Genomic DNA, 26,320 nt, shown 5'->3' with positions numbered 1-26,320 from the left:
ATAGATAGGACATACTTTTTAAGTGTATTGATTGAAAATCATTTTAAAACAATTCTGATTTAAGTTTGATCCTAATATCATTGAATTTTTACTTCAAAATATTTAAGAAATATTTGAATTAGCTTGCCAAATCTACATATGTTAAATAGAGGTGATTTTGAAAATTACTCTTACTTTATTTGATTTTGCTGTTGCTTTTTTCCCCTCTTTGAGACAGGGTTTCACTATGTAGACCGGGCTGGCCTAGAGCTCACATAGATCTGCCTACATCTGTTTCCAGGGTGCTAGTTGCGGGGGAGAGGGGGTCTCATTGAGCTCAGGTTAGTCTTGTGTCCATGGTTGACCCTGAATTCTTATTTCTCCTACTTCTAAGTGTTCAAGATTTCTGGCACGTCCCATCATGATTGGCAACAAAGATTACATTTAGAAATATTTTTTCTATCTAAAAATTCTAAAAATCACTTTTGGTTGTAACAATTATTTTATTACATTTTAGGCTAGTGATTTCAGTGATATGGCAAATTGGCCAACACCAGGTGAATTAGTGAACACAGGGGTAAGTATGTATTTAAGTCTATTTTAAAAAGAATTCTTATCTCAGCATTATTTGTTGTATTGAGTGTATTTAAAGATATAGCTCAGCAGTACAATTATTTTGACTTAAAACATTTAGTGTTAGTAATGAATTTAGTGGCTTAACATTTACCCAGAGAGTAATTTTACTTTTGATTTTTAAATAATGGTCAAGTATAAGTTGTAAAAAGTCAGTTACATTTTTATGTTTATATGCCTTGATAAGATGATTAAAAACTTAACAGCTATCCTTTTGTTTGTTTGTTTGTTTGTTTTACTCAGTTATAAGATATTACTTTCATTTATGTTTCCCTACCTGGCTATATCCTCAGGTGTTGGGGTAAGGTGTTTGTATCACTCTTTGCTTATTTTTTAACAAAAAGGATTACATTTAATTTTAACTTAAAAAAAAGGTTAGTATTATTTATTTTATTTTATTTTTTTATTTTTTTTATTTATTTATTATGTATACAATATTCTCTCTGTGTGTATGCCTACCTACAGGCCAGAAGAGGGCACCAGACCCCATTATAGATGGTTGTGAGCCACCATGGGAATTGAACTCAGGACCTTTGGAAGAGCAGGCAATGCTCTTAACCTCTGAGCCATCTCTCCAGCCCCTAGTATTATTTATTTAATGCGTCCAAGTGTTTTATCTGTACCGGCACCATGTGCATGCTTGATGCCTGTGAAGGTCAGAAGGACTGCATCCCTAATTTCAGCTGGCTGTGAGAAACTGAGTGCTGGAAATTGACTCAGGTCGTTTGGAAGAGCAACATGTGCTCTTATCTGCTGAGCTGCTTATTATAATTTGTGTGTGAAGGGGTTGCTTTTGTTTTTTGATACAGGGTTTCTCTACATAGCCCTTGTTGTTCTGGAACTCACTCTGTAGACTGACTAGATGGGCCGCAAACTCAAGGAGGTCTGCCTGCCTATGTTGCAGTGCTGGGTTTAAAGGAGCGCATCACCATGCCCAACCTAAACCGACAATCCTTTTAGTTGTTTTGTTTTTTGTTTTTTCAAGACAGGATTTCTCTGTAGTTTTGGAGTCTGTTTGGAGCTCTCTCTGTAGACCAGGCTGGCCTCTAACTCACAAAGATCTGCCTGTGTTTGCCTCCCTAGTGCTGGTATTTAAAGTGTGCTCCACCACCACCTGGCTTGTTTTTTTAAATACATTTTTATTGATATTTATTGAGCTCCACATTTTTCTCTGCTCCCCTCCCTGCCTCTCCCCTTCCTCCTTCAATCCTTCCCCAAAGTCCCCATGCTCCCAATTTACTCAGGAGATCTTGTCTTTTTCTACTTTCTATTTCCCCTGTAGATTATATCTATGTAAGTCTCTCTTAGTGTCTGCATTGTTTTCTAAATTTTCTGGGATTGTGGTTTGTAGGCTGACTTTCTTCGCTTTATGTTTAAAAACTACCTATGAGTGAGTACATGTGATAATTGTCTTTCTGTGTCTGGGTTACCTCACTCAATTGCTTTTTGTTTTGTTTTGTTTTTGGTGTGGGTGGTTTTTGTTTGTTTGTTGTCAACATAGGTTTAGGGCTATGTTTAAGAGCTCTCCTAGAACTGGAACCTGCATGGACCAGGCTGGCCTTGAACTCACCTAGATCTGCCTGCCTCTTGCCTGCTTAGTGCTGGGGTCAAAGGCGTGCACCACCTCTACCACCACCACCTGGTTTTTATCAGATTGTGCAAGTAAACTTATCACTGAGAACAAACACTTGGCTCCTGCTGCAATGTTGCTGTATTTCCTGTGTATGTAGAATAGTGGAGGAGGCACTATTGTTTGTTTAGTTGGAAGCTTCACTTAGCCTCTGGCATTCATATATTCACCCAGTACTATTACTACTCAGTAGATTTTTCCATGTTGTGTCAGTGACACAGTTCAGTTTATGGTTGTAATGTAATGTAATGGACATTGAGTTATTATAAATGAAACTCTCCATATAAAATTTTGAATGGATATTTCCTTTTTTCCACTCATAGTTAATAAGTAGGAGAAGAATGGCAAGATCATATTTAGTTTTCTTTTTTTTTTTTAAAAAGAACCTGCCAAGGACTGGGCAGTGGTGGGCCATGTTATTATACCAGTACTGGGGCAGAGGCAGGCAGATCTCTGAGTTTGGGGCCAGCCTGGTCTACAAAGTGAATTCTAGAACAGCAAGGGATACACAAAGAAACCATGTCTCAAAAAAAAAAAACCAACACACAAAAAAACAGACAAACGAAAATATTAAAAAAGAAGAAGATACTGTCAAACTTTCACTCCTACTGGTGCTGAATAATTTGGTCAGTTTTTTAAAACAGTAGCCATTATAGTAAATATAGTTAATTTGCATTTCTTAGACTATTAATGGCAATGCAGTCACGTGAGTTGGTCAAATTAACAATGCCTCATGCATACTAGACAAGTGCTCTACCCTTCCAGGTTTTCATTTTTGGTGAGTTATTTTCTTAGCAATATTTAGAATAGATGTTGTTTTATTTTTTTTAACATTTTTTTAACATTTAGGTGAAATGTTAATAGAAATGATTCTATTCAGAACACTTTTTTTTTTTCCAGTCTCAAAGTGTTATCAGCCAAGGAAATAAGAAACCACAAATTAGAAAAGAAAAAGAAGAGAAGATTGAAAAAAGAAGCAACTGTGAAAGCAAAGAGAACCGGGAAGCAAAACTCGATGGTCCTGTTGAGAATGTCAGCGAGGACGAGGCCCAGTCGAGCAACCAGCGGAAGAGAGGTCAGCTGGCTGGGTCTCATTTTACCTTGAAGGTTTTGAAGACTGCATGGGGATGGATCGTATTAGTTAGCTGCCACCTCTGTCATCACGTGTGTATGTCACGGCAACCCACCTGCAGCACTTGTCTGGCCTTCTGTCCTGATCTCTTTTTGTTAATTATTAATAAATTTATTTATTTATTTATCATCCAAACTATATACATATACACACACACAATTTCTTTTTGTTGGTTTTGTTTTTTAAGACAGGGTTTCTCTGCTATAGTTCTTGCTGTCCTTGAACTCGCCTTGCAGATCTACCTACCCCTGCTTCCCAAGCACTGGGATTAAATGTGTGCGCCACCATCGCACATCTTTTCTTCTTTCTTTCTCTTTCTTTTTTTTTTTTTTTTTTTTTTTGAGACTGTTTCTCTGTGTAACAACACTGCTTAAACTGTACAAAATAGAGTGAAATTCCTTACAGGTATTATTATTGTATATTTTCTTGGAAAGCCGTGTAATGCCATTTTTATTTTAAATTTACATTGAAATTGCTTCATTCATAGAAAATACTGAGATAATGAAAGACTTTTTTAAAAGTTTGCTTCGTGTGCATTGGTGTTTTGCCTGCACGTATGCCTATGTGAGGGAGGTGGGTCCCCAGGAACTTGAGTTACAGATAGTTGTGAGCTGCCATGTGAGTGCTGGACATTGAACCCAGGTCCTCTGGAACAGCAGTTTGTGCTCTTAACCACAGAGCCATCTCTCCAGCCCCTGGTTTTCTTTCTCTCTCTGTCTCTTTCTCTCTCTCTTTCTCTTTTTTCAAGACAGGATTTCTCTGAAACAGCCTTGACTGCACTGGAATTCACTCTAGACCAGACTGTCAAATTCACTTGTCTCTGCCTCATGAGGGCTGGGATTACCACACAGGTAGTCCCTGGTTTTCTAAGAGAAAAAAATGAGAACAATTTTAGTCAATATTTTAAGGATTTTTGTTTTGTTTGTTTGAGACAGTCTTAATATATAGTACTAGGTAGCCTGGAACTTACCTACTTTTTGTCTCTACAGTTCATACCTGACAATTTTTTAATGACTCATTTTTAATTTTTTGCAAGTATGTATGTGGTGTGTCTGTGTGCATGTGTGTTGGTGTATGGGTATTTGTGTGTAGGCAGAGATACCCTTGGAATCCAGAAGAGGGTGTTTGAGTCTCTGAAGTTGTAGACAGTACTAAGTCCCCCAACATGGGTGCTAGAACTCAAAATAGGTCTTCCAGAAGAACAGCTCATGCTCATAACCTATATGGACATCTCTCCAGCCCTCATCTTAGTCAAGGTTTTTCCTGAAAAATTAAGTTATGAAGGAAAAACTTACTGCCTTAAATTCTTTTCTTTCTTTTCCTGGACTCTTCAAGTGTTTAGGGACTGTCTTAGTGAAAGCCTATACTCACTCAGGGTTCCGAGCCTAGGATGAGCAGCAGGAGATAGAGGCAAGGTTCATGTAATTTAAAATTGAGATTTTGAGTTCTTTGGGAAGTCACTTGTAGGCCGACTTTCTCTGTCCTGCCGGTCAGCTCTGTTCTACCAGCTGGCTCACAAATAACCATAGAGAGACTTGTTAATTATATGCTTGGTGGATACCTTTGCCTTGTTACTAACTAGCTCTTACATCCTAAATTAATTTTTGTTTTGTTTTGTTTTGTTTTGTTTGAGACAGGATTTCTCTGTGTAACAATCCGAGCTCGCCTGGAACTAGCTCTTATAGACTAGGCTGGCCTCGAACTCACAAAGATCCACTTGCCTCTGCTTCCCAAGTGCTGGAATTAAAGACATGTGCCGCCACCTCCTGGCTGACCCATATTTCTTATCTATGCTCTACCATGTGGCAGTACCTTTTCTCAGTACAGCATGTTCATCTGCTTCATCTGCATCTGGCTGGCGACTCACATGGTTCTGTGCTTTATTTTCTCTGTTTAACTCTCTACCTAACCTCTTCCTTCCTAGCTATTGGCCAGTCAACTCTTTCTTAAACCAATGAGATTAATACATATACACAGTGTTCTAAAAGGGTTATTCTACAGCAGGCACTGAAGCATTTACTCGGCATTTACAGGTGAAATTACACACCAAGGTACATTTGATAGTATAGCACTTGTCCATTAACTTCTTTGTTGTCAATACCAAATTATCATGTACTAAGTACTTACTCATGTCATTGTCTTTCATTTAATTATTTATATATTATATATTTTTAATTATAAACTGATTGGCCCAGTATCTCAGGCTCTTCTTGACTAATTCTTATAACTTATATTAGCCCATATTTCTAGTCTATGTTAGCCACGTGACTTGGTACCTTTCTTGGTGAGGCAATCACATTTTGCTTCCTTTGTGTGTAGGTCACGACTGCAGAATGAGCTTTCCTCTTCCCAGAATTTTCCTGTTCTCATAGCCCGCCTCTACTTCCTGCCTGGCTACTGGCCAATCAGCTTTTTATTAAAATACAATTGACAGGGTATAAACCATTGTCCCACAGCACTCCCCCCCCCCCGTTTTTTTTTAAAGCAAGAATTCTGAATCTCATATCCTTTGTTTAGCTTTTCTCCTGACCATTATCCACAACAACTTGTAACCAACATTCTAAACAAAAGAAAATATCCATAGTCCATTTTTTGGGAATGTGAATGTAGTTTTTCAGGCTACTTTCTGCTCATTGAGAGTGCTGATAATCTTATGGGGACCTAAAGAAAATTTAGAATTATGATCAAGTCGTGACTGGAATATCCTGTGAGCCTGGATCATCTCAGGCAGAAGTCTTGAATCTGTTCTGGATGTATGTAGAACTCAGACATCTGGACCATCAACTCCTATTGGAGATTTCTCAGGGGGTCTTCTTTGATCAAACCTGATTTTTCTTAATCTGGAATGAATCCACAGTCTTATTTCTTGTGGAAACAAAAGCAAAACCTCTTCTTCAAAGGAACATACCTTTAGACTTGAATTTTGAAGTCAAGGTATCTTCAAAATATTTATGTTTTATTAATCCAGAAGCATTTATATTCAAATGTCTTAGCAACTGTTGCTACTTCTTCAGTTATCAAGGAATTCAAAGACAACATAATAAAATACAGTATCTAGACTCTGTATCTTCCATCTTTATGTGACTTTACTTTAAATTCTATTTCTTTTATTTTTACTTTTAATTTTTGGCTTTCTGAGACAGGATTCTCTGTGTATCTTTGGCTGTCCTGGAACTCACTCCATAGACCTGGTTGTCCTTGAACTCGCAGAGATCTGCCTGCCTCTGTGCTCCCAAGTGCTCTTTTTTTCTTTTTTATTTTAAGGACTTTATGCATTTTTCCCTCCCAAGCCCACATATATTTTTTAAGCACACAGTAAACCATTTAGAGGTTTTCTTCGTCTTTGAATCTGTCTTTACTGTATATCTCTCTCTTTTTCTGACCACATGAGTCTTTAATTTGTTAAGCAGTATGGCTAGGATTAAAGCCGTGGCTTTGATGGCTGGATCCAGCCCATTCTTTAGCTTTCTGAGATTGCCACAACTCTATGGCATTTCAAGGTCCCTGCCACCACCAAAAAGCATGTGGTCAGCTTTTCATCAACACCATTTAAGTAGTGGCAGGTCCTCTTAAAAGAGTTTCAAGGTTTTACAGCTAAAACTGAGTCAGGAAACCTCTTAAATGAGAAAACTTGCCTCTAGCAAGAAGACCTCACCTGAGAAAATGCTGCTATCAATAAGCCATGCTTAACTCTATTATTTTCTGTCTAAAGTTACTTCCCAAGCTCTCTCAGGCTTTATGTGGATTTAGTTATCTATGTGGATACCATTTGTTGTCTGTGGTCCTGCAGCCATTCAGCCTCAATGAAATCACACAGAAGTCTGCATTAATTATAAACTGATTGGCACAGTATCTCGGGCTCTTTTTAGTTTAATTCTTATAACTTATATTAGCCCATATTTCTTGTCATGTTAACCATGTGATTTGGCACCTCTCTTGGCGAGGCCATCACATCTTGCTTCCTCTGTGTTTGGGTCACAACTGCAGAATCTATATATTGTATTTTTAAGGTACAGTTTCTTTATGTAGTCAAGCTGTCCTAGAGTTCTTTATGCAGACCAGGCTTGCCTCTCAGAGATCTTCTGACTCTGGGATTAAAGGCATGAACAGCCCTTCCTGGCTGAATCATTGTCTTTTATTAAATAATATTAGCTGTTGAATTAAGGGCTAGAGTTTGATCTAATTGCTTTACCACTCAACGTTTTTTTTTTCCTGCTTCTTATATAATTGTCTTCATGGCTGTCTAGAATTCATACTTATGAAAGACCTGTCACTTCGCTCTAAACTTTGTCTTTGTTTTGGTTGCTTCAATTGAAATAAATTGTCCAATACTTATGTCTGGTGCTTTATATATAGCTAGGTAAATTTAGGTCATGGTGGTGGCATATGCATTTCATCCCAGCTCTTGGGAGGCAGAGACAGGCCTGGTCTACAAGAGCTAGGTCCAGGGACAGACTTGATAACTACAGTGAAACCCTGTCTTGAAAAACAAAACCAAAAAAATAAAAGAAGAATTTAGATCATATTTGAATCATGAAGTGTGCACCTATTGTGTATGTGTATTTTTTAAATAAATTTTATGATTTATTTAACTTTATTTTATGTGAATTGGTGTGATGTCAGATCCCCTGGAACTGGATTTTCAGACAGTTGTAAGCTGCCATGTGGTTGCTGGGAACTGAACCCAGGTCCTCTGGAAGAACAGTCAGAGTTCTTAACCGCTGAGCCATCTCTCCAGCCTGTATGTTTTTTTTTAATGAAGATAATATTGACAAACTTCATATTTTATTTATGGGGCATGCACATGCCACAGCATACATGTGGAGGGGAAAAACAGTTTGTAGTAATTGTTTCTCTCCTACCATGTAAGTCCGAGCGATCCAACAATGGTCTAAAGGCTTGAAAGCAGTTTGGGGCTTTTTTTGTTAGTTTTTCAAGACAGGCTTTCTCTCTGTAGCCCTGACTGTCCTGTAATTAGCTCTGTACGTAGACCAGGCTGACCTAGAAAAAACAAAGATCCACCTGCCTCTGCCTTCTGAATGCTGTGATTTAAGTCATGCGCACCACCAATCAACCGGAATAGTTTTTTTGGTTTTTTGTTTGTCTTTTAATTCAAAGCCAGCACATCAAATCGAGTACATGCTGGGTTTTTATTGTTATTTGTTTGTATGTTTTTACTTTATTCATTTATTTATTTTTAATACACGGTCTCTCTATATAATTCTGACTGGCCTGAAACATACTTTCACTGCCTCTTTAGTTAGGGGATTTAAGGCATACACCACCATGCCTGGTTTGTTTTTTGTTATTTTAATGAAGGGTTATGTGACTGAGAAGTTAGCTCATGCCAGAAAGTATTTGACATCTACCCATGAAGATAATGAATTTGGTTCCAGAATGCACGTGTAAAATGGGGCACAAGGGCAGAACTTGTGAGTTGGAGACAGGAGGTTCTGTAGCGATTACTGGCCAGCAAGTCTAGCATAGTTAGTGAGCCGAAGGTCAGTGAAGAACTTAGTCTCAAAGGAGACAGATGAATGGTTTCCCTGAGGATGACTCCAAAGGTTGTCCTCTGATCTCCATGTCCAACATGCAACTATAACACATGTGCATGCATACATAAAGAATTTGGGAACCAGAGACAGGAAGAAAATGCACGTTCGAGGCCAACCTGTGTTATTTAGTGAGTAACTTGAAAAACCAAAAAGATAAAGTAGACAAGGATGGGAAGGTTGGTAAGGTACATAGCATGGTGCAGACTTTCTATACTATTTAAGGTTTTGTTTGGTTGGTTTGTTTTTGGAGACAGGATTTCTATATGGAGCCCTGACTATCCTAGAACTTGATTCATAGTTCAGACTGGCCTCTAACTCAGAAATCTGCCTATGTCTGCCTCTACAAGGATCAAAGGCATGCACCATCATCACATATATGAGTCTGTGCATCCATAGCATGCATGTAGAGGTTGAAGGCAGGAGTCAGTTTTCTCCTACTATATGAGTTTTAAGGACCAAACTCAGTCGGGCTGTGTGCCGACAGCTCACAAATAACGATCAGAGACTAATTATTATGAAAGCTCAGACTTAGCTTGTCTCACTAGCTCTTTATTTTAGTCTACATTCTGTTGCTTACTGCCTATCCTATCTTCCATGTCTCCCAGACTCTACCTTTCTTCCCAGAGTTCTTTCTGTCCTGAGAAGTGGCATGTATTTGTTTACACTATGAAGATGTGTCTTTGCCAGGGCACCTCAATTGGTTTAATTGAGCTAAATGGCCAGTAGTTAGGCATCTTGTAAACAAACATCTTCTACATCAGGCTTTTTGGTAGGTGCCTTTATCTGCTTGGACATCTTGCCAGCAATAATATTTTTTTTTCCTATCAGTAACTTTGGTCATCTTTTCTTTGTCCTACATCTATTTTAATTTGGTAGAAAAGTAAACATTGGGCCAAATGCTAAGCATTTTGATACCTTAGTGATGGAATCAGAAAAAAAAATTTCAGAAATTTACTATAGTGTAACATTTTTTTTCTTTTTTGAGAGTAGGTCTATCTAACACTGGTCATCATAGGACTCATTATGTAGCCTAGGCTGGACTTAAACTCAGAGATTCCCCCTACCTTTGCATCCTAAATGCTGGGAATAAAGAACTACACCACCATGCCTGGCAGGCAAAACAATTTTTAATATTGCCAGTCCCAACAGAAGCCAATTGATTGTATCTCTTTCTCTTCCTCCTTTCCTGCCCTCTCCTCTTCCTACCTATGCCCGTCTTCTGTCTTTTTATGCAGATAGGATCTTTCTATGGGTCCAGGATGACTTTGGGCTATTAATTCTCTTGCCTCTACACCCAACATGTTAGAATTATAGGCTTGAACCAGCTACCACCTCCAATTAGCTCCTTTTCCTGATGCTATGATTTATTTAGGATAATGATTAAAGGATATTTTCTTTCATGGTGGGGCAGCTACTGAGACAAGATCTTGAGACAGCTGTCTGTCTTTCACCACAGTTATGAAGCAGCAGGCCATGAAACTTGCTCTGCTTCCTCCCATGCTCTAGCCCATAAAATCATGCTGGCACACCTTAATTAACAGAATCGAGAAGAATCCCTTATAGAGAAGCCCAGAGTCTCTTTCCCTTAGTGATTCCAAATCCCTTCGTGTTGACAATTGAAATTAACAGCATTACTGTGCAGTAGAGGTGCACGCCTTTAATCTCAGCACTTGGAGTTAGAGGCAGGTGGACCTCTTTTAGTCAAGGCTACCATGGTCTACAGAGAGAGTTCCAGGACAGCCAGAACTACATAATGAGACCCTGTCCTAGGGAAAAGGAATTAACATCACAACCACTTTGTTTTTTCTTTAGATTTTTGGCGTGTATCTCAGGATAGATTAGAACTTAATCCTCCTCCTGCCTCAGCCTCTCAGATGCAAGATCCACTTTGCCCATATTCTCTCATCTTCATTGTATCTGTAGCAGCTGTAATATAATAACTGTAAAAATGTAGTGTCAGAGAATAGCATCTTATTCCTCTCAAACTTTGAGAAACCACTTAGTAGTAAGACTGAACAAATGGTTGCTTTAGACAGTGTTCTAAAACCAAAAGTTTTGTTTATGGTTTTTGTGTGTTGATGTGGATGTGGATGCATATGTGTATGGAGGCCAGTTGCTCTCTGTCTTGTTGGAGATGGGTTCTCTGACTAAATCTGAAACCTGCTGACCAGCAAGCCCCAGAGATCTTCCTGTTTCAACCTCCCCATCCCTGAGTGTTAGTGGCATAAGCCTTGATCTGAGGTGGGTGCTGGGGGTGAAACTCAGGTCCTGGTGCTTGGCCAGCAAGTGTTTTACTAACTTATCTTCCCAGACCCTTGCGTATTTGTTTGTTTGATTTGTTTTTAATTGCTGTCTTTTCACTTGCTATTATTTTACTTGAAGTATCTACATAAACTTATCAAGGATCAGTCTGTAAGAATGAAAGAGGTTTTGGTAGTCTACAGATAATCCATTTAAAGACAGCTGAATGTTTAATTAAAATTTAGAGTGCTTTCAAAATTGCAGCGCTTTAATAAAAATTGTACATTGTCATGAAATTATTTTGTTTTGTTTCTTAAAGCTAATAAGCACAAATGGGTACCACTACACTTAGATGATGTGAGACCAGACAGCCAGGAAAGACCTGGGTCCCGGAACAGCTCAAGATGTCAACCTGAAGCAAATAAGCCAGCTCACAGTAATAGGAAAAGTGATACACGAAGTAAGTGTCGTTTAAAGAGTGCCATGATATTTGAATGAACATAGTTTTAGGGCTTATCATTGGCTTTAGTGTTTATCATTGGAGCTGTATAGAGTAAACTGCAGACACATCTCTAACCCTGTATACCTTACTGTAATTATGGCATTTAACAAAGCTGAATTTTAGCAGTGTAACTGTCAATAACTTTTTGTCCAGTTTTGGTTTAATTGTAATTCTATATCTTATTTTATATTGAGACAGGATCTCACTATTTAGCTGGGTCTAGCTGGGCACTTTTTATGTGCTTGACCTCAGACTTGTGAGATTCCTGCCTCAGCCTCCTACATGCTAGGATTACAGAAAGATGTCATCACTCTGGGCTTGTAGTCCGATGTCTCCCCATTTGGTTTGGTATTACACTTTGCTTTAGTTGTCTTTCTCTTTAATCTACATCATTGTTTTAACAGCTCTTTTGCCTTGTTTTTCCTGACATTGATATTTTTAAAGGATAATAGGATTATTATTGCTATCATTGAATTCTTTGTAGACCAGGTTTACTTTGAACTCAGAGATTTGCCTGCCTCTGCTTCTGAGTCCTGGGATTAAAGGTATGCATCACTCACATCACCACATTTCCGACAAGATAATAGGAGTATTTTAAGTGGTTCTTTACTTTGAATTTTATAATTTTTTTTAAGATTGAATTTGAACTTAAAAATAGTAGGAATCTTCGTTTACTTTTTTGCGGGTCCAGGGTCTCTCTGTATAGACCAGAGATTAACCTGCCTGTTTCTCAAACATTGAAATAAAAGTGTACCACAAACAATGACTGCCGTCAAATACTCTATAAAATGTTTAAATATTAAACTTTTTGGGAGTTTATTATGGTGTGTTGTAAAATAAGGCCTACTTTGGGTTAAGAAAGAAATAGCTATCTTAGATGAGATCTCACTGGGTATTGTTGCCCAGACTGGTCTTGAACTCAGAATTCCCCTACCTCAACCTACCAATAGTTGGGGTTGTAGGTGTGTGCAACCATTTTTAGCAAGAATATTTAGAGAGATAGCTCAGGGGTTAAAAACGCTTAGTGCTCTTGTATAAGGTCAGTGTTAGGTTACAGCACCCACATGGTAGCAGCAGCAGCAGCAGCACACAAACCCCTGTAATGCCAGTTCCAAGGGACCCAGGGGGCCCTTCTAACTCTATGGGCTCTTCAGATGTGGTAGAAATAAATCCACACACATGTAAGTTACAAGTAATTTTAAATTGGCACTGAGAATGAAGTTACAGGGTCTAGGGCAGTTTGCTCTCAGTGGGGCAGATAATGTTGGATATCTTTGCTGAGGGCTGATGTCTAATAGTGAAAGTGACGGGGAATGTAAAACTTCTAAACAGCACACACGGTAACTCCATTTCACCCTCTTTTCACCAGTATCTAAAGGATGAGGTTGAAAAATCTTATCTCTAATTTGGTTGCTTTTATTTATTATGTTTATTTATTCCAATTTAATGTTGATGTTTTAACTCTCACTGATAGTACACAATGTACCATCTTCTGTTTTGGTCAGCATTTTAGAGCTTATAATATGCCTTGGTTGTAGAATGCTAAGCTAGCACTGTTAATGCTCTGTATTACCAAAAAAACGAAACACTTGTTAGCATAGGACTTTAGAATGCCTATCATTCTAGATAGGTGACTCATTCCTCAGGGCCAATCAGATGGAGCATGATGTTTTAGGTTCATTGGTTACTTGTATATTCTTGTTTGACCTTTTAGCTATTTTCTAATTTTTGTGGGACATATGAGACAATGGGCTGGGCAGTGGTGGTGCACACCTTTAATCCCAGCACTTGGGAGGCAGAGACCACAGAGCGATATCCAGAACAGCCAGAGCTACACAGAAACCCTGTCTCAAAAGAATCAAACAAACAAAAAAACATATAGGGAGAATGAGGCAGAGGGGGCCAGATATAGACAGGACACATAGAATGTGTATTATGGATCCAATTCCTCTTGTTCTTCATGTGTCTTATCTGGATTTGTGTGTGTGTGCTTTCAGTTTCTCTTGTTTAGAACAACAGCTTTTTACTAAATGGTAGTATTTCTTTCTTACAGAAGGAGTTTTATGTGTAAAATTCAATAGCTGTGGAGCACTGAATATGTATATATCAGTGCATTCTTAGCAGAGGACCTCTTTGTCTTTCTAATGTTTCATTTAAGGACATTTAAGGCAGGCACACCATTAATCCCATCATTCAGGAGGTAGAGACAGGTGGATCTCTGAGTTCAAGACCAGCGTGGTCTAAAAAGCAAGTTCCAGGACAGGCTCCAGAGAGACAGAGAAATCCTGCCTGGTAATCTCTGTACCACAGAAGTCAGAGGCAGGAAGATCTTGGAGTTCAAGGCCAGCCTGGACTGAATAGTCAGACACTCTCTGGGAACCCACCCTAGGAAGCCAGGCCTGGTGGTTAACACCTTTAATCCCCATACCTTGGGAAACTAATCTCTCTCTGAATTCAGTGCCAATGCCAGTCCCAGCTACATAGTGAGACCTTGTGTGAAAAAAAAAATCCAAAAGAGGTGAGTAGAGGATGACTACAATCAAAATACATTGTAAACACATGAAATTATCAAAGAATAAATAAAAGATAATATAAAATCCAAAGAGGAAAAAAATGGTGGAAGGTAATTACTATGTTTTCATAGAGATGATTGTATCATTTTATTGCAAATTTAAGTGTTAAAATATCTTATTTTAAGGTTGGAGACGGGATAGAGAAAAGAGAGATGATCAAGATGAAGTATCGAGTGTGAGAAGTGAGGGTGGCACCATCCGAGGTTCTGCAAGAGGCCGCGGAAGAGGCCGGGGCCGTGGAAGAGGCCGGGGTCGAGGAAACCCTAGATGTATGACATGAGATTTTTATTTTTCTGTTAAAATAGATGTTCTTTGAAAAAAGCTAGCAAATTTTCTCATTTTTTTCATATTACCCTGTATTATGCTAGTTTGTGTGTGTGTGAGAGAGAGAGAGAGAGAGAGGAGACAGAGTGTTTAGGTGAGTGTACCATGGTGTGCATGTGGAAATCAGGAAAAATTGCAGAGTTGATCCTCTCTACCATAAGGGACCCAGGTACTGTATGCAGGAAATGTTTCTACTAATTATTTTGGTTTCCCAATAAATTTGGTTTGTGTTTGAACTTGTTCATTTTGGATTTCTCTTTACATTTATGAGTTACTTATCTTTTAACTTGTGATCACCTTTCTTTTACTTTGTGTCCAGTGAACTTTGATTATTCCTATGGTTATCGAGAGCCAGGGGAAAGAACTGATCAGCCATTTCCTACAGAGCTCAACACCAGTATGATGTATTACTACGACGATGGCACAGGTGTGCAGGTATATCCTGTGGAAGAGACACTGCTTAAAGAGTACATTAAGCGCCAGATGTAAGTTGGTGTAGACACGGATGGCAGTGGTGTCTGTTTCTGAAGCAAACTTATATCTTTGACTATTTTATCACAGTTCCAAAAGTGTAATAATAAAAGTTAGAGAGTGAGATTTTTCTCCCATGTTCTCGTCATTTTCCTAAGAATAGTTGAAATATTATTGCATAATGAGTAACTATCATAAAAAGACTATAATGTCTACATATTATTTGAAATTAAGTAAATTTTATTTCATTTGCAAATACATGCTTATATTAACATTTGTAAATGAGCTATGTGTGGTAGTGCATACCTGTAAGTTCAGCACTGGGGAGCTGAAACAGAATTGCTATGAGTTAAAAGCTAGCTTGAGATGCAGAACAAAACTCTGTCTCATAACAATAATAAAATATTTATAACAATAATAAAAGCACTTCCAATGTCTTAGTTTTTCATAGCAATTGATTTCTATATTGTCTGTTTTTTAATCTTTTAAGCTCTTTATCCTATGTTGTTATTTCTTTATGACATCTATTAAATGAATGTTTTAGTTGAGACCTGACATCTCCATAATAGTTGTTGTCCAACAACGATAGTTGTTGTCCTCTGCTTGTTTCAAATATACATTTTGTGTATTTGGATGATATGTTTATAATGATAAAAGAAAAAAAAGAAAAACCTTCCCAGTGACTTCTGTACAAAACTGGATAAAATCTTATTTTTTTAAAATCTGGAATGGTAAAGGAAAAGGACTATTTCTGAAAGGGAATGAGCATCTAAAAAATAGTCATTTTTTATAAAAAAAGAAACTGGATCCTCCTCTGTAACTAGAAATTAATATCCTCATTGACACCAGCCAGGCACCTTTGGTAGCCATGGTGGTAGATGAGATGGACTCTTGAGTACAGAGCAACTTGTTTCTTGCTTCCTTTGTTAGGGTTAACACAAAACTGATCAGGAAAGGGGCCTTTTTATGGCCAGAAAGTATCAGTCAACTTCATCCCATTATTCCTGTCTTTTTTTGTAACTCTTACTGCTAGGTCCCTTCTGAGACCTGACAGTGAACAAACATGCAACTCCATGTCAGGATATTCGGCCTCCTCTGTGCTCATGCGAGTGAGGGAGGAGTTTCTGGTCATGCAGTGTAGAATGCACAGCTGCTAAGGTACGACATGTATGTCCCCAAGGACATGGAGCAAAAAATGGCAGTCATTAGTCTTGACCCCTTTTTTTTGTTTCAGGGATTTCAGGCAGGGATTTTGGCAAACATCTGTGGAGTCTCAGTTAGGGAAGCTGGTTCTTACTTTGCTCAGTGGAGCTATGGCTTTGAGGAGTCATGTGTAGACTGTGTTTCTAGTCTAGTGCTTAGAGAAATGATCAGTTTGAGTTTGGGTTCGCTTTTTTTTTTTAAGTTTTCATTGTACTTTGGTGTTAAGTATGTTTTATTAGTACCACACTCTAACCAACAAAGCTTAATAAATAGGTAACTGAAATAAATTTTAAATTAATATGCTTCACTATTCCTAATGGATAGTCTCAATCACTTTAAATGGAAACTTTATTTCAATAATACATTTTAAGTAAAAAATACATTTTTTTCCTTTTATGATAGACATTAATGGAGCCTAGGCTTGCTTCAAACTCCTGGTCCCTCCTGCCTCAACTTCCCAAGTGCTAGCTCGTCATCACACTGGGTTAAATTTTTACACTAATTATTTTTGCTGGGCTGGCAGACGGAATCTTTGGTCATTCAGATCTAGAGATTTGTATGTTTGTGACCCAGCATAGACTATAGCTAATAATGATTTGTAGATTTGCCTATATAGTTTGGTCTTCAGTGGATTACATTTAAAGGGAAGCTTATTACTCATTTAAGGAATTTGCATCTAAGTACAATTTTAACCTGTGATTGCATGAATGTCTAGTATACTGTCCCAGGTTTAGTAATCTCGGTCGTTTCAAAGATACTGTGATTAGGTATTTGAAGTGCAATAAAAATCAGAATGTGTCGGGCCGTGCTGGTGCACACCTTTAATTCAGCACTCAGGAGGAGGTAGATGGATCTCTGTGAGTTTGAGGCCAGCCTAGTCTACAAGAGCTAGTTCCAGGACAACCTCCAAAGCTACGGAGAAACTCTGTCTCAAAAAACAAAAACAAAAAAGTCAGAAGGTACAACTTTGTTTTTTTTCATTATTTAATAGCAAATGATTTATTAATGTTGCTGACATGCACTTTGACTGAATATCACACAAGACAAACTTAGATGTGTTATGTTTTAATGGTAGGATAACTTTTCTTCTCCCACAAGTGTAATAACCCCAAACTAGTTCTTATTAAGATGTGCTTAGTTCTTTCAGGTTAGAATTTGTCCTAAGTACCCAAAGGTACTTAATGGAGTTTTACACTAAAAAAGTAAAATTGTGTGTGTTCTCTTAACTTGGTGCCTCTTGAACTTCCTTGGGTCTTGAGAAGCTGTAGGATTGCCAGCTACGCTATGTCACCATGGGTTTCTCTTTCTCCTGTCTGAGATCCTGGTCTTTGTCTTTAGAATCTTACTCTCATTTTATTATGTGGACGCTGTACATATAAATGTATGATTTCCAAATTCTTTTATTAAATATATTTTCTCTTGGGTCTCTTATTTTTATATTGAGGTTTATGGTCTTTGGTCATATTGACAGTATCTGCTTACTTTCTGTCTAGGGATTGGTTAAGTTGGTCTACACTTTTCTAACCCTGAGTCATCTAAGCATTGTCTGCATTTTTACTCCATGGAGTTCATACAGTCTTTGATATTTCTTTCTTAGCTATTTTATATTCATTCTTCCCTTTGTTTTCAAAGTGCTGAAGATCAAATCCTGGGCTTCTAGGGCTATGCATATTCTAGGAGCTATGGATATATAAGTGTAACTTAGCTGTGTGCTGGTTGCAAAGGGTCCAAAAGTCATCGTGTTGTCAGTTTAGGTTAAAAAGACAAAATCAAGTTCCTTATGTTTGAGTATGAACTAAAGACACTCTCAAGTGCACTGTTTTCCCCAGTGATTGGGAATAAATTGAGAGGCAGTAAAACTGGTGTTTATCTTTTATTATTTAGTGTTTAAATGAAGCAAATGGAGATGTCTTTGTAATGATATCTTTGTAATGGAATAGTGATTGACTAATAGATAAATCCAGGACTGTAGATTTTCCTCTTGCCCAGCATGTATAGGGCTGTATTCCAAACAACAACATCAATAAATGGATTTTAAAATTAGCTTTTAATTTGTTAGACTTAAGTGAAGTTATTTTAGGTAGTGTTGAATTTTAATTAATATTCTGTTTATGCTTTGTGTAAGAGAAACTGTCAATTAACCAGGTTTTTGCTTGGTCTCATATTTGTCCTGTGTTGTGTTATATATATGTATATTTTGCTTAACCTGTAAGGTAGTAGGTATTAAGCATAGGAAAATATTTTGGTAGCAGTTGTAAGCAGTGGGTATATCTCTATGTTGCCAAATGAGTGAATGAACTCATGTCCTCTCCTTTCTTAGTGAGTATTACTTCAGCACAGAGAACTTGGAGCGGGACTTCTTTCTTCGCAGAAAGATGGATGAGCAGGGATTCCTGCCCATTTCCCTGATTGCTGGGTTTCACCGTGTGCGAGCTCTCACCACAAACCTTAATCTCATCTTGGAGGTAAATATTCATTTAAAACGAATCTAAGTCATATTCACTTTTCCTGGGAATCTAAAACTGCCCTGAAAAATAGTGTTAAAGAGATAAGTGGTAGAGCATTTGGCCAATGTATGTGAGGTCCTAGGTTCATGCCAGGAGTAACAAAAGATAAAAGAAGTGGGCCACTACCGACTCATACAAGTTGTCCTCTCACAATTTGAAAATGATGAATAAAAACTGCGGTCTTTATGTGAACGTGTTTTGATTTATGGTGGTCTGTAGTTCCTAGAAAGTTTAGTGAGTTGCTCTGATTTAGTATTGTCTACATGAGTCAGGTTTTTTTTTTTTTCTTAAAAACATAGCCCAGACTGGCCTTAAACTCACAGAAATCCTGCGTCATGCCTCCTGAGTATTGGGATTACAGATGTGAAATCCAACACTCAACTTCATTTTGTTTTTTGTCCCATAACTTTCTTGCTATTGATATACCTTAGATACAATTGGTCCTGCCTGGATCTGTAGTTTACCAGCTGTTTAACTTTAGGTTTACTTAAACCCTGTTTTCTGGATCTACCTAATTTGCAGCTGCTCAATCCTTCTCAGGTTCCCAAAGGTACATATCCCAGCACTAAAGAATTTTTTGTTTGATTTTATGCATATGAATGCTTTATCTGCATGTACAACTATATCCCGGAAGAGGGTTTCAGATCCCACTATAGATGGTTGTGAACTACCACGTGGCTGCTGGGAATTGAACACAGGACCTATGGAAGAACAGCCAGTGCTCTTAACCGCTGAACCATCTCTCCAGCCCCAGTACTTAACTATGTTAAAAAGCCAAACAGACATCTATTTTGCATGTAGATGAGTAGGCAAGTTTAGCCATGGTGTGTATGTGTGTCAGAAGACAATTTCTAGGAGTTGGTGCTCTCCTACCATTTGGGCTTTATGGACTGAATTCAGGTCCTCTGTCTTGGTGGTAGGTGTCTTTACCAGCTAAGATGCCTCATTAGCCCAGTGCCGCCTTCTCTTTCCTGCTCCTTCCTTCCCTCTCCTCCTTTCTTCTTTCTTCTCCTTTCTTCTTCTGAGACAAGGTCTTTGTAGTCCTAGCTGTATTTGAACTCACAGAGATCTATCTGCCTGCCTCTCCCTCCTTGAGTGTTGGGAATAAAGGTGTGCACCACCATGAATTTTTTTCTTAATAACTCTATCATGAAGAAGAACACTCAGCTGATCAGCTAATGAAAATGTTGGATGTCCCCAAATTATTGTGTACAGGATCTTGTTTGGTCAATTTGTCATGCTTTGGGTCTTATAAAAATATCAGTTTTAGATTGATTTTTTTTTTTTTTAAGAGGCAGGGTTTCTCTGTAGCTTTGGAGCCTGTCCTGGAACTAGCTCTTGTAGACCAGCCTGGCCTCAAACTCACAGAGATCCAACTGCCTCTGCCTCCTGAGTGCTGGGATTAAAGGCATGCGCCACCCCTGCCCAGCCAGTTTTAGATCTTTACTTGAACTATTTGTATATAGTTTTTTTTGTTGTATTTGTTGTTGTTTTTTGTTTTTTAGAATTTTGTTTGTTTGTTTCTTTGACATAAGGTAGTAATCCTCCTGGCTCAGCCTCCTTAGTGATGAGATTATGGACATGTACCATCATGCCTGGCCCTTGGTGTATATGTATTCTATACCTTTTTTTTTTTTAAAGAAGGCATCAATCGTAAATAATTTCTTTTAAATTTGATTTCCACCTGCTAAGGACAGTATGTAAAGCCTTATGTGTGAAAACCACAGGTTGTTTTCTACATAGGGAATAAATTGCACAGGATAAGTAACAGTTTTTGTCTCATCTTTGACCAGTAATCAATCACTTGGTTTTTTTTTTCTTTTATTGAAATTTTATTTTATGTACATTGGTGTGAAGGTGTTATATCTCCTGGAACTGGAGTTACAGACAAATGTGAGATACTATGTGGGTGCTCGGAATCCAGCCCAGTTCCTCTCGAAGAGCAGCCAGCACTTTTAACCCCTGAGCCATCTCTCCAGCACTAATCACCTGTTTTCTTGACAATCTGTGAGCTTTCTTTTTTTGTACATTCCTCTTTAGGTGGGGTCTTGTCTTGAGCTCATATCAGAATATGTAACTTTGGATACTCTTCAACGTCCTATCCTCTTGCCCCTACCTCCTGAGTGCTGGAATTATAAGCATGAGTCACCAGACATGGTTTTTTCCAGGGTACCTACCTGTGATCAAACGCAGGACATCTGTCGTCTTAGGAAGTACTCTATCAAGTGAGCTATGTCTTTAGCCTCCTTTGTTCACCTACTTTTTTTTTTGTCAGCTGCATTTGGGCAGCACAGGGTTTCATATAGCCCAGCCCAGCCCAGCCTCAAGCACACTGTATAGCTAGAATAACTAGGAGAACTTCACCTACCACCGTTCAGCCCCATCCCTACTTCCTGAGTTTTATTTTTATTTATTTATTTACTTACTTTTTTGTTTGTTTTTGTTTTTCAAGACAGGGTTTTTCTGTAGCTTTGGAGCCTGTCCTGGAACTAGCTCTTGTAAACCATGCTGGCCTTGAACTCAACAGAGACTCTCCTGTCTCTGCCTCCAAAGTGCTGGTATTAAAGACATGCGCCACCACTGCCCGGCTTGCTTGCTTGCTTTATTTTAGGTTCTTTTGGGTCATGGTTTCTCTGTGTAGATTTGGAGCCTGTCTGGAACTCACTCTGTAGACCAGGCTGACCTCAAATTCATAGAGCTCTACCTGTCTCTGCCTCCTTAGTGCTGGTGTGCTCTACCACCGCCCAGCCTTGTTTGTGGTTTTTGAAACTGGGTTGGCCCAGAGCTTTCTGTGTAGACCAAAAGGCCTCAAACTTGGCAGAATCCTCTTGCTTGTACCACCTGACCACTGGAATTAACATCTTGGGCCAATATCCCTGGGAAATTTGTTCTATTCCTGTCACAAATTCATGGTTATTTTTAAACTCATTAACTGTTTTACAGTCTACTAACTTGAAGCTTTTTAATTTTCAGTTTAGAAGTATAAGGCATATAACTAAGACCTTCTGAATGCCACTTTAACAGTTTAAATTGTCTATTGTCAGGCACTGAAGGATAGCACAGAAGTAGAAATTGTGGACGAGAAAATGAGGAAAAAGATAGAACCAGAAAAATGGCCAATCCCAGGCCCTCCTCCACGAAATGTGCCACAAACAGACTTTTCTCAGTTGATTGATTGTCCGGAGTTCATACCAGGGCAGGCCTTTGGCTCCCATACAGGTAACTGCTTTTCTTCTAGTGCAAACAGTGTTAACAGTGGGCTGCTTGAGTTTGCCTATCTATTCATAGTTTATTGAGCTTTCATGGGAAACTAAAGCTAAGCAAATGACTTCTGGTCCTCCCAATTCTACTTATGCTATCTCCCAGCTAGACTGTAATTATTCAGAATCATAGGTAAAGTTCTATTGATGTTTCTTGATCATAGATTTTGTCTGTGTTATCTTTTGTGGGCTTTCTTTCTTTAAATCTACTAAATGACTATATATAGTGCCACTTTTCTCCATGTAAAACCAAAAGAGCCAAAATTTGTGATCAAGAGTGAGCTAGCCCTCCTTTACTTTTGTCAGTAATGTACTTTAATCTTGTCTTGTAAATAGAAAATGGCCCATATTCTAAAATAGAATTGAGATTTTTCTTTAACCTGGTTCTTTTGAGTTTCCAAAAACTACATTCATGTTAAGTTTTTTTTTTGTTTGTTTTTTTGTTTTTTTGTTTTTTTTGGCCTGGTTCATTTTAAGATAATTGCTCTTGGGAAAAATATGTGTGCTTAACCTTTTTTCAGTCAGGGTGATGATCTACTGATGCTCTTGGATGTCATATGATCGGAATGTACAGTGGAGTAGGTGACTCCCTGAAATACCATGTAAATATGAGAGCAAATCGTGCTGCAGAAGTGAGAGTGACCATACTGTCTTCTGTGCAAGAATGTCCACGCCCACCCCCTTGTGGAGAAGGTTGGGCCAGCCTGCAGTGGAGATAACCACCTTTACGATAATGATGAGACAGACCAGAGGACTGCTGTCGTTACTGTAGGAGCTTCTCCTTTCTATGTCATTAGCTTAGGCTGCACGGGCTACTTCATTCATGGTGGGAAAGTTCATTGTTATCATTGGGGAAATACTGCAAATTCTATCTTTTGTTTCCAGGCATTTATTTCTTTGCCCAGATCAATAAAGCAGAAAAAGAGAGGATTGAGTAGCATTTCCAAAATTGTTAGGTCCTTTGCTATTTGACTTGCTCTTTAATATAGTATACTTTGCATAACTCACATGTTGTCATATTTCACATGTACTATAAGATGTATTAATGTGAATACTTAAGGGGTAAAAAATTTAAGTTAAATAAATGAGGGCATTTTATGCTTTAAGATTGTTATTTAAGGGCTTTTCTTATTGTTTTATTTATTACTATTGTGTATATATGATATGTGTGTATATGATATGAGTGTGGGCACATGTGTGCCATGGTGTGTTGTGTGTGTGTGGAGGTAAGAGAACAACTTGAGATTTCTTTATTTCCACTGTGGAATTCAGGCATGAAATTCAGGTGGTCAGATTTGCACAGCAAGTGCCCTTACCTTCTGAGCCATGTGGCTGGTCTCAAAATTGTATTTCATACATTAACATGGAAGCACTGCCTGCCTATGCATCTCATCATAAATTAGAATAAATTCTTTTTGTCAGGAATTTGGTCACAGCAATGAGAAAAATAACTAATAAAGAAGGTTGGTACCGAGGAGTAGAACTGTCACTGAAAATCCTGATCATGTGGTTTGTAGACATTTGAAACTGGCTTTTAGAAGGGATATGAAAGACTCCTAAACTGTAGGCAAGAGAACCCTTAGAACACTGTAAGTAGAGCTCAGTGGGCCATTCTGGGCTTGTGGGAGACCAGTGTGTCACTTAAAAGGTGGAAAGTAAACATTGTGCTAAGGAGTTTTCAGAGAAGGGCAAGGACTTTGGGGGAAGCTGAGCCAAAGACTATTTGCGTTTTCTTCTGATGAAGAATGTCCATTCCTGAAAATATCATAGAGTGATTTGCAATTTGTTTGGCAAAGGCAGTTTTAAGATAGCATCACTGCCCTTTTGAAATCTATAACAGCAGAAAGCAGAAAGTTTGGGAAATGTGCAGTTGGGGAGTTAGGGGTGCATCATCTGAAGTTGCCATCAAGCAGGGTGTACACAAAGCTTAATTTTAGTCCAAAGCGAGTTATCTTACAGTCTTCACTAAGACTGCACCAGTGTGGGCAAAACCTCTGGAAGTTTCTAAGTTGTGGAAATGAACAATGATTTGAAAGAAGAGCCGATGGGGTTCCTAGCTATCTAAACTCCGACATGAAATGTTCCCCTTGTCTGGTAACAAAGTTGTGCAGAGGCCCACTTACAGCAGTGTTAGGAGGGGTCCAGATAACTCCTCAATCTGCCAGTAGCTCTTGAATGCTTCATTCACTTCATGCTAGTTTAGTATGCATTTAAAATGTAAGATACAGGGTCATGGAGGTTTACACCGGAAGGCACTGTGTGGCTAAAGAGATTCTGAGACACCAATGTTTGAAGCTCTGAGGGTTAAGTTACAAAGTAGACTTCCAAGCTATTGGAAACTCCAGAATTGTGGGACATCTGCCAAGGAAAACTAGAGGAGTAGAGTCATCCCATGAGACAGGCTGTTTATGCTTCAAGCAACAAAGTTGGAGGAGTGGGGCTGCCTGTGGTCACTGTAGCCCAGATGATAGTATCACAAGACCCAGATGATGGGCATGGAGCTATAAGGTTTATTGTTTGCCTGCTAGACTTGGGTCTTGCTTTGATCCAATCTTCTTTTGCTATACCCCATTCCTCTCCAATGGAATGGGGATGTTTACTCTGTGCCATTGTACACTGGAACTATGTAACTTGTTTTCTGAAATTATAGAGACTCACAATTAAGAGTTTGCCTTGTATCTCAGAAGAGACGTTGGACTTTTGAGAACTGTTGGGACAGCTAAAGACTATTGAGACTTTTGAAGTGAGACTGAATTGATTTTTCTTTATGAGCATATGGGGATCAGAGATGAAATGTAATGGTTTAAAAGTGGTTTGTTTGAAATTCAAGGTGACAAAGGAATGTACTTGTGGTGATTAACCTTCATTGACAGCCTGACTGGATATGTCTGTGATGGCATTTCCAGAGAGGTTTAACTGAAGAGGAAGAGACATTCTAAACATGGGCTGGATGCTTAGCCTGAGTACAGCATTCATCTCTCTGTGCTTCCTGACTGTAGACGCAGTATGACCAGCCACCTCATGTTCCCATCAATCACCATGTCTTCCCTGCCATCATGGACTCAACCCCTCAAACTGTGAGCCAAAATAAATCCTTCTTCCCTTAAGTTGCATCTTGTCAATGTTTTGTTGCAGTGATAGAAAGATAGCTAATACACTGACTATCAGTGAAGAGTGATGGTCGAATCAAAGTAATCCCTTGTTCCTTTTAAACACCATATGACTTAATTCTGTTATAAAGATATTTTAATTTCACATAGTACATAAAATTTATTACTCATTGTTACAAAGAATTAGTTTCTGTACAGTCTGAAAGTTTCAGATGTTTTGTGCCCCAAAGTTATATCTCTCTTCAGATCTTTTATACTCACAATTTTTTCTCTCTGCAATAACTAGGGTATGTTTTTAAAGAGAAGTGAAATTTATACCTCTATAGTTAATGATTTAACAAATAACTATAAAAAATTTGTTGTGTAAACTTGGGGTCCTTTTTAACCAGCCTATGAACAATTATTTGGGAAGTTGTATAATATAAAAACTACTTCTTCCACAAGATAGCTGTAATCTTGGGATTTAAGATGATATTTTAACTACCTTATGAACAATTATTGGGAATGTTGGCATTATACAAAGTATTTTCTCCCACAAGATAGCTACGGTGGTCAGTCAAGTTACCTTTCCATTAATTATTTGTGCATTATTAATAAAATTGCCAGAATAAAAAGTGTTTGGTACATTTTGCTTTTTGACATGTTTTCATATTCATACAAATAAGTCAATAAAGATGTCACATTAATATCAAATTCCTTAGATTATACAAAGAGCTGAGAGATGGTAAATAAGGAAATATGGCATGTTGATAGAAACATGCTGACCCACATTAGCTCATAGGAGAAATTCTGTCCACCACCATTTCCTCTGAATCATCACGTTATGACCTTGTTAGTCTACTTGTAGGCTGCTTGAAGAAGTAGTCTGTCACTGTGTACTGCAGAAGAAATAAGGTAGGGTGTATAGATGGCCTATGTAACTAGGTGGAGTAAAGGAGTGAAGCTTTTAGCTAATGCCCCTTAATTCCAAATTATAGTATCTTAATAACTTTTGATTATATTTTCTGTGCCATTTGTATGGTAAAATATTAACATAATTGATCCTTTTCATCACAGAAATTTAAATATCTACTTTTTCCTCTTTGGAGGTTGAATTGTGTAACATGGGTTGGCATTGCCACTGAGCAGAAGATCTTAATCACCACAAAAGGTTGATTATGAGACTGGTAAGATGACTTCTGGAATGCAGGGTTTGCTGTG

General features: G+C 38.2%; 1 protein-coding gene across 1 annotated transcript in view; it reads left to right on the top strand.

Annotated features, from left to right (window-relative positions):
* LOC125394043 (la-related protein 1B-like) overlaps positions 1–23,129 on the top strand; it is a 33,543-nt gene extending 10,414 nt beyond the window's left edge. Inside the window, exons 3-10 of the mRNA XM_085682412.2 lie at positions 497–556; positions 3,143–3,317; positions 11,490–11,630; positions 14,371–14,514; positions 14,889–15,054; positions 18,564–18,708; positions 21,795–21,969; positions 22,532–23,129. Of these exons, the coding sequence (XP_085538538.1) occupies positions 515–556; positions 3,143–3,317; positions 11,490–11,630; positions 14,371–14,514; positions 14,889–15,054; positions 18,564–18,708; positions 21,795–21,969; positions 22,532–22,551 (1,008 nt within the window). The 5' untranslated portion in view covers positions 497–514 and the 3' untranslated portion in view covers positions 22,552–23,129. The remainder of the gene's footprint in view (positions 1–496; positions 557–3,142; positions 3,318–11,489; positions 11,631–14,370; positions 14,515–14,888; positions 15,055–18,563; positions 18,709–21,794; positions 21,970–22,531) is intronic.
* Positions 23,130–26,320: the final 3,191 nt, after the last annotated feature.

This window comes from Myodes glareolus, chromosome 20, assembly GCF_982192425.1.
Source record: "Myodes glareolus chromosome 20, mMyoGla1.1, whole genome shotgun sequence".
Lineage (NCBI taxonomy): Eukaryota > Metazoa > Chordata > Mammalia > Rodentia > Cricetidae > Myodes > Myodes glareolus.
This window is presented reverse-complemented; position numbering and strand designations above follow the sequence as displayed.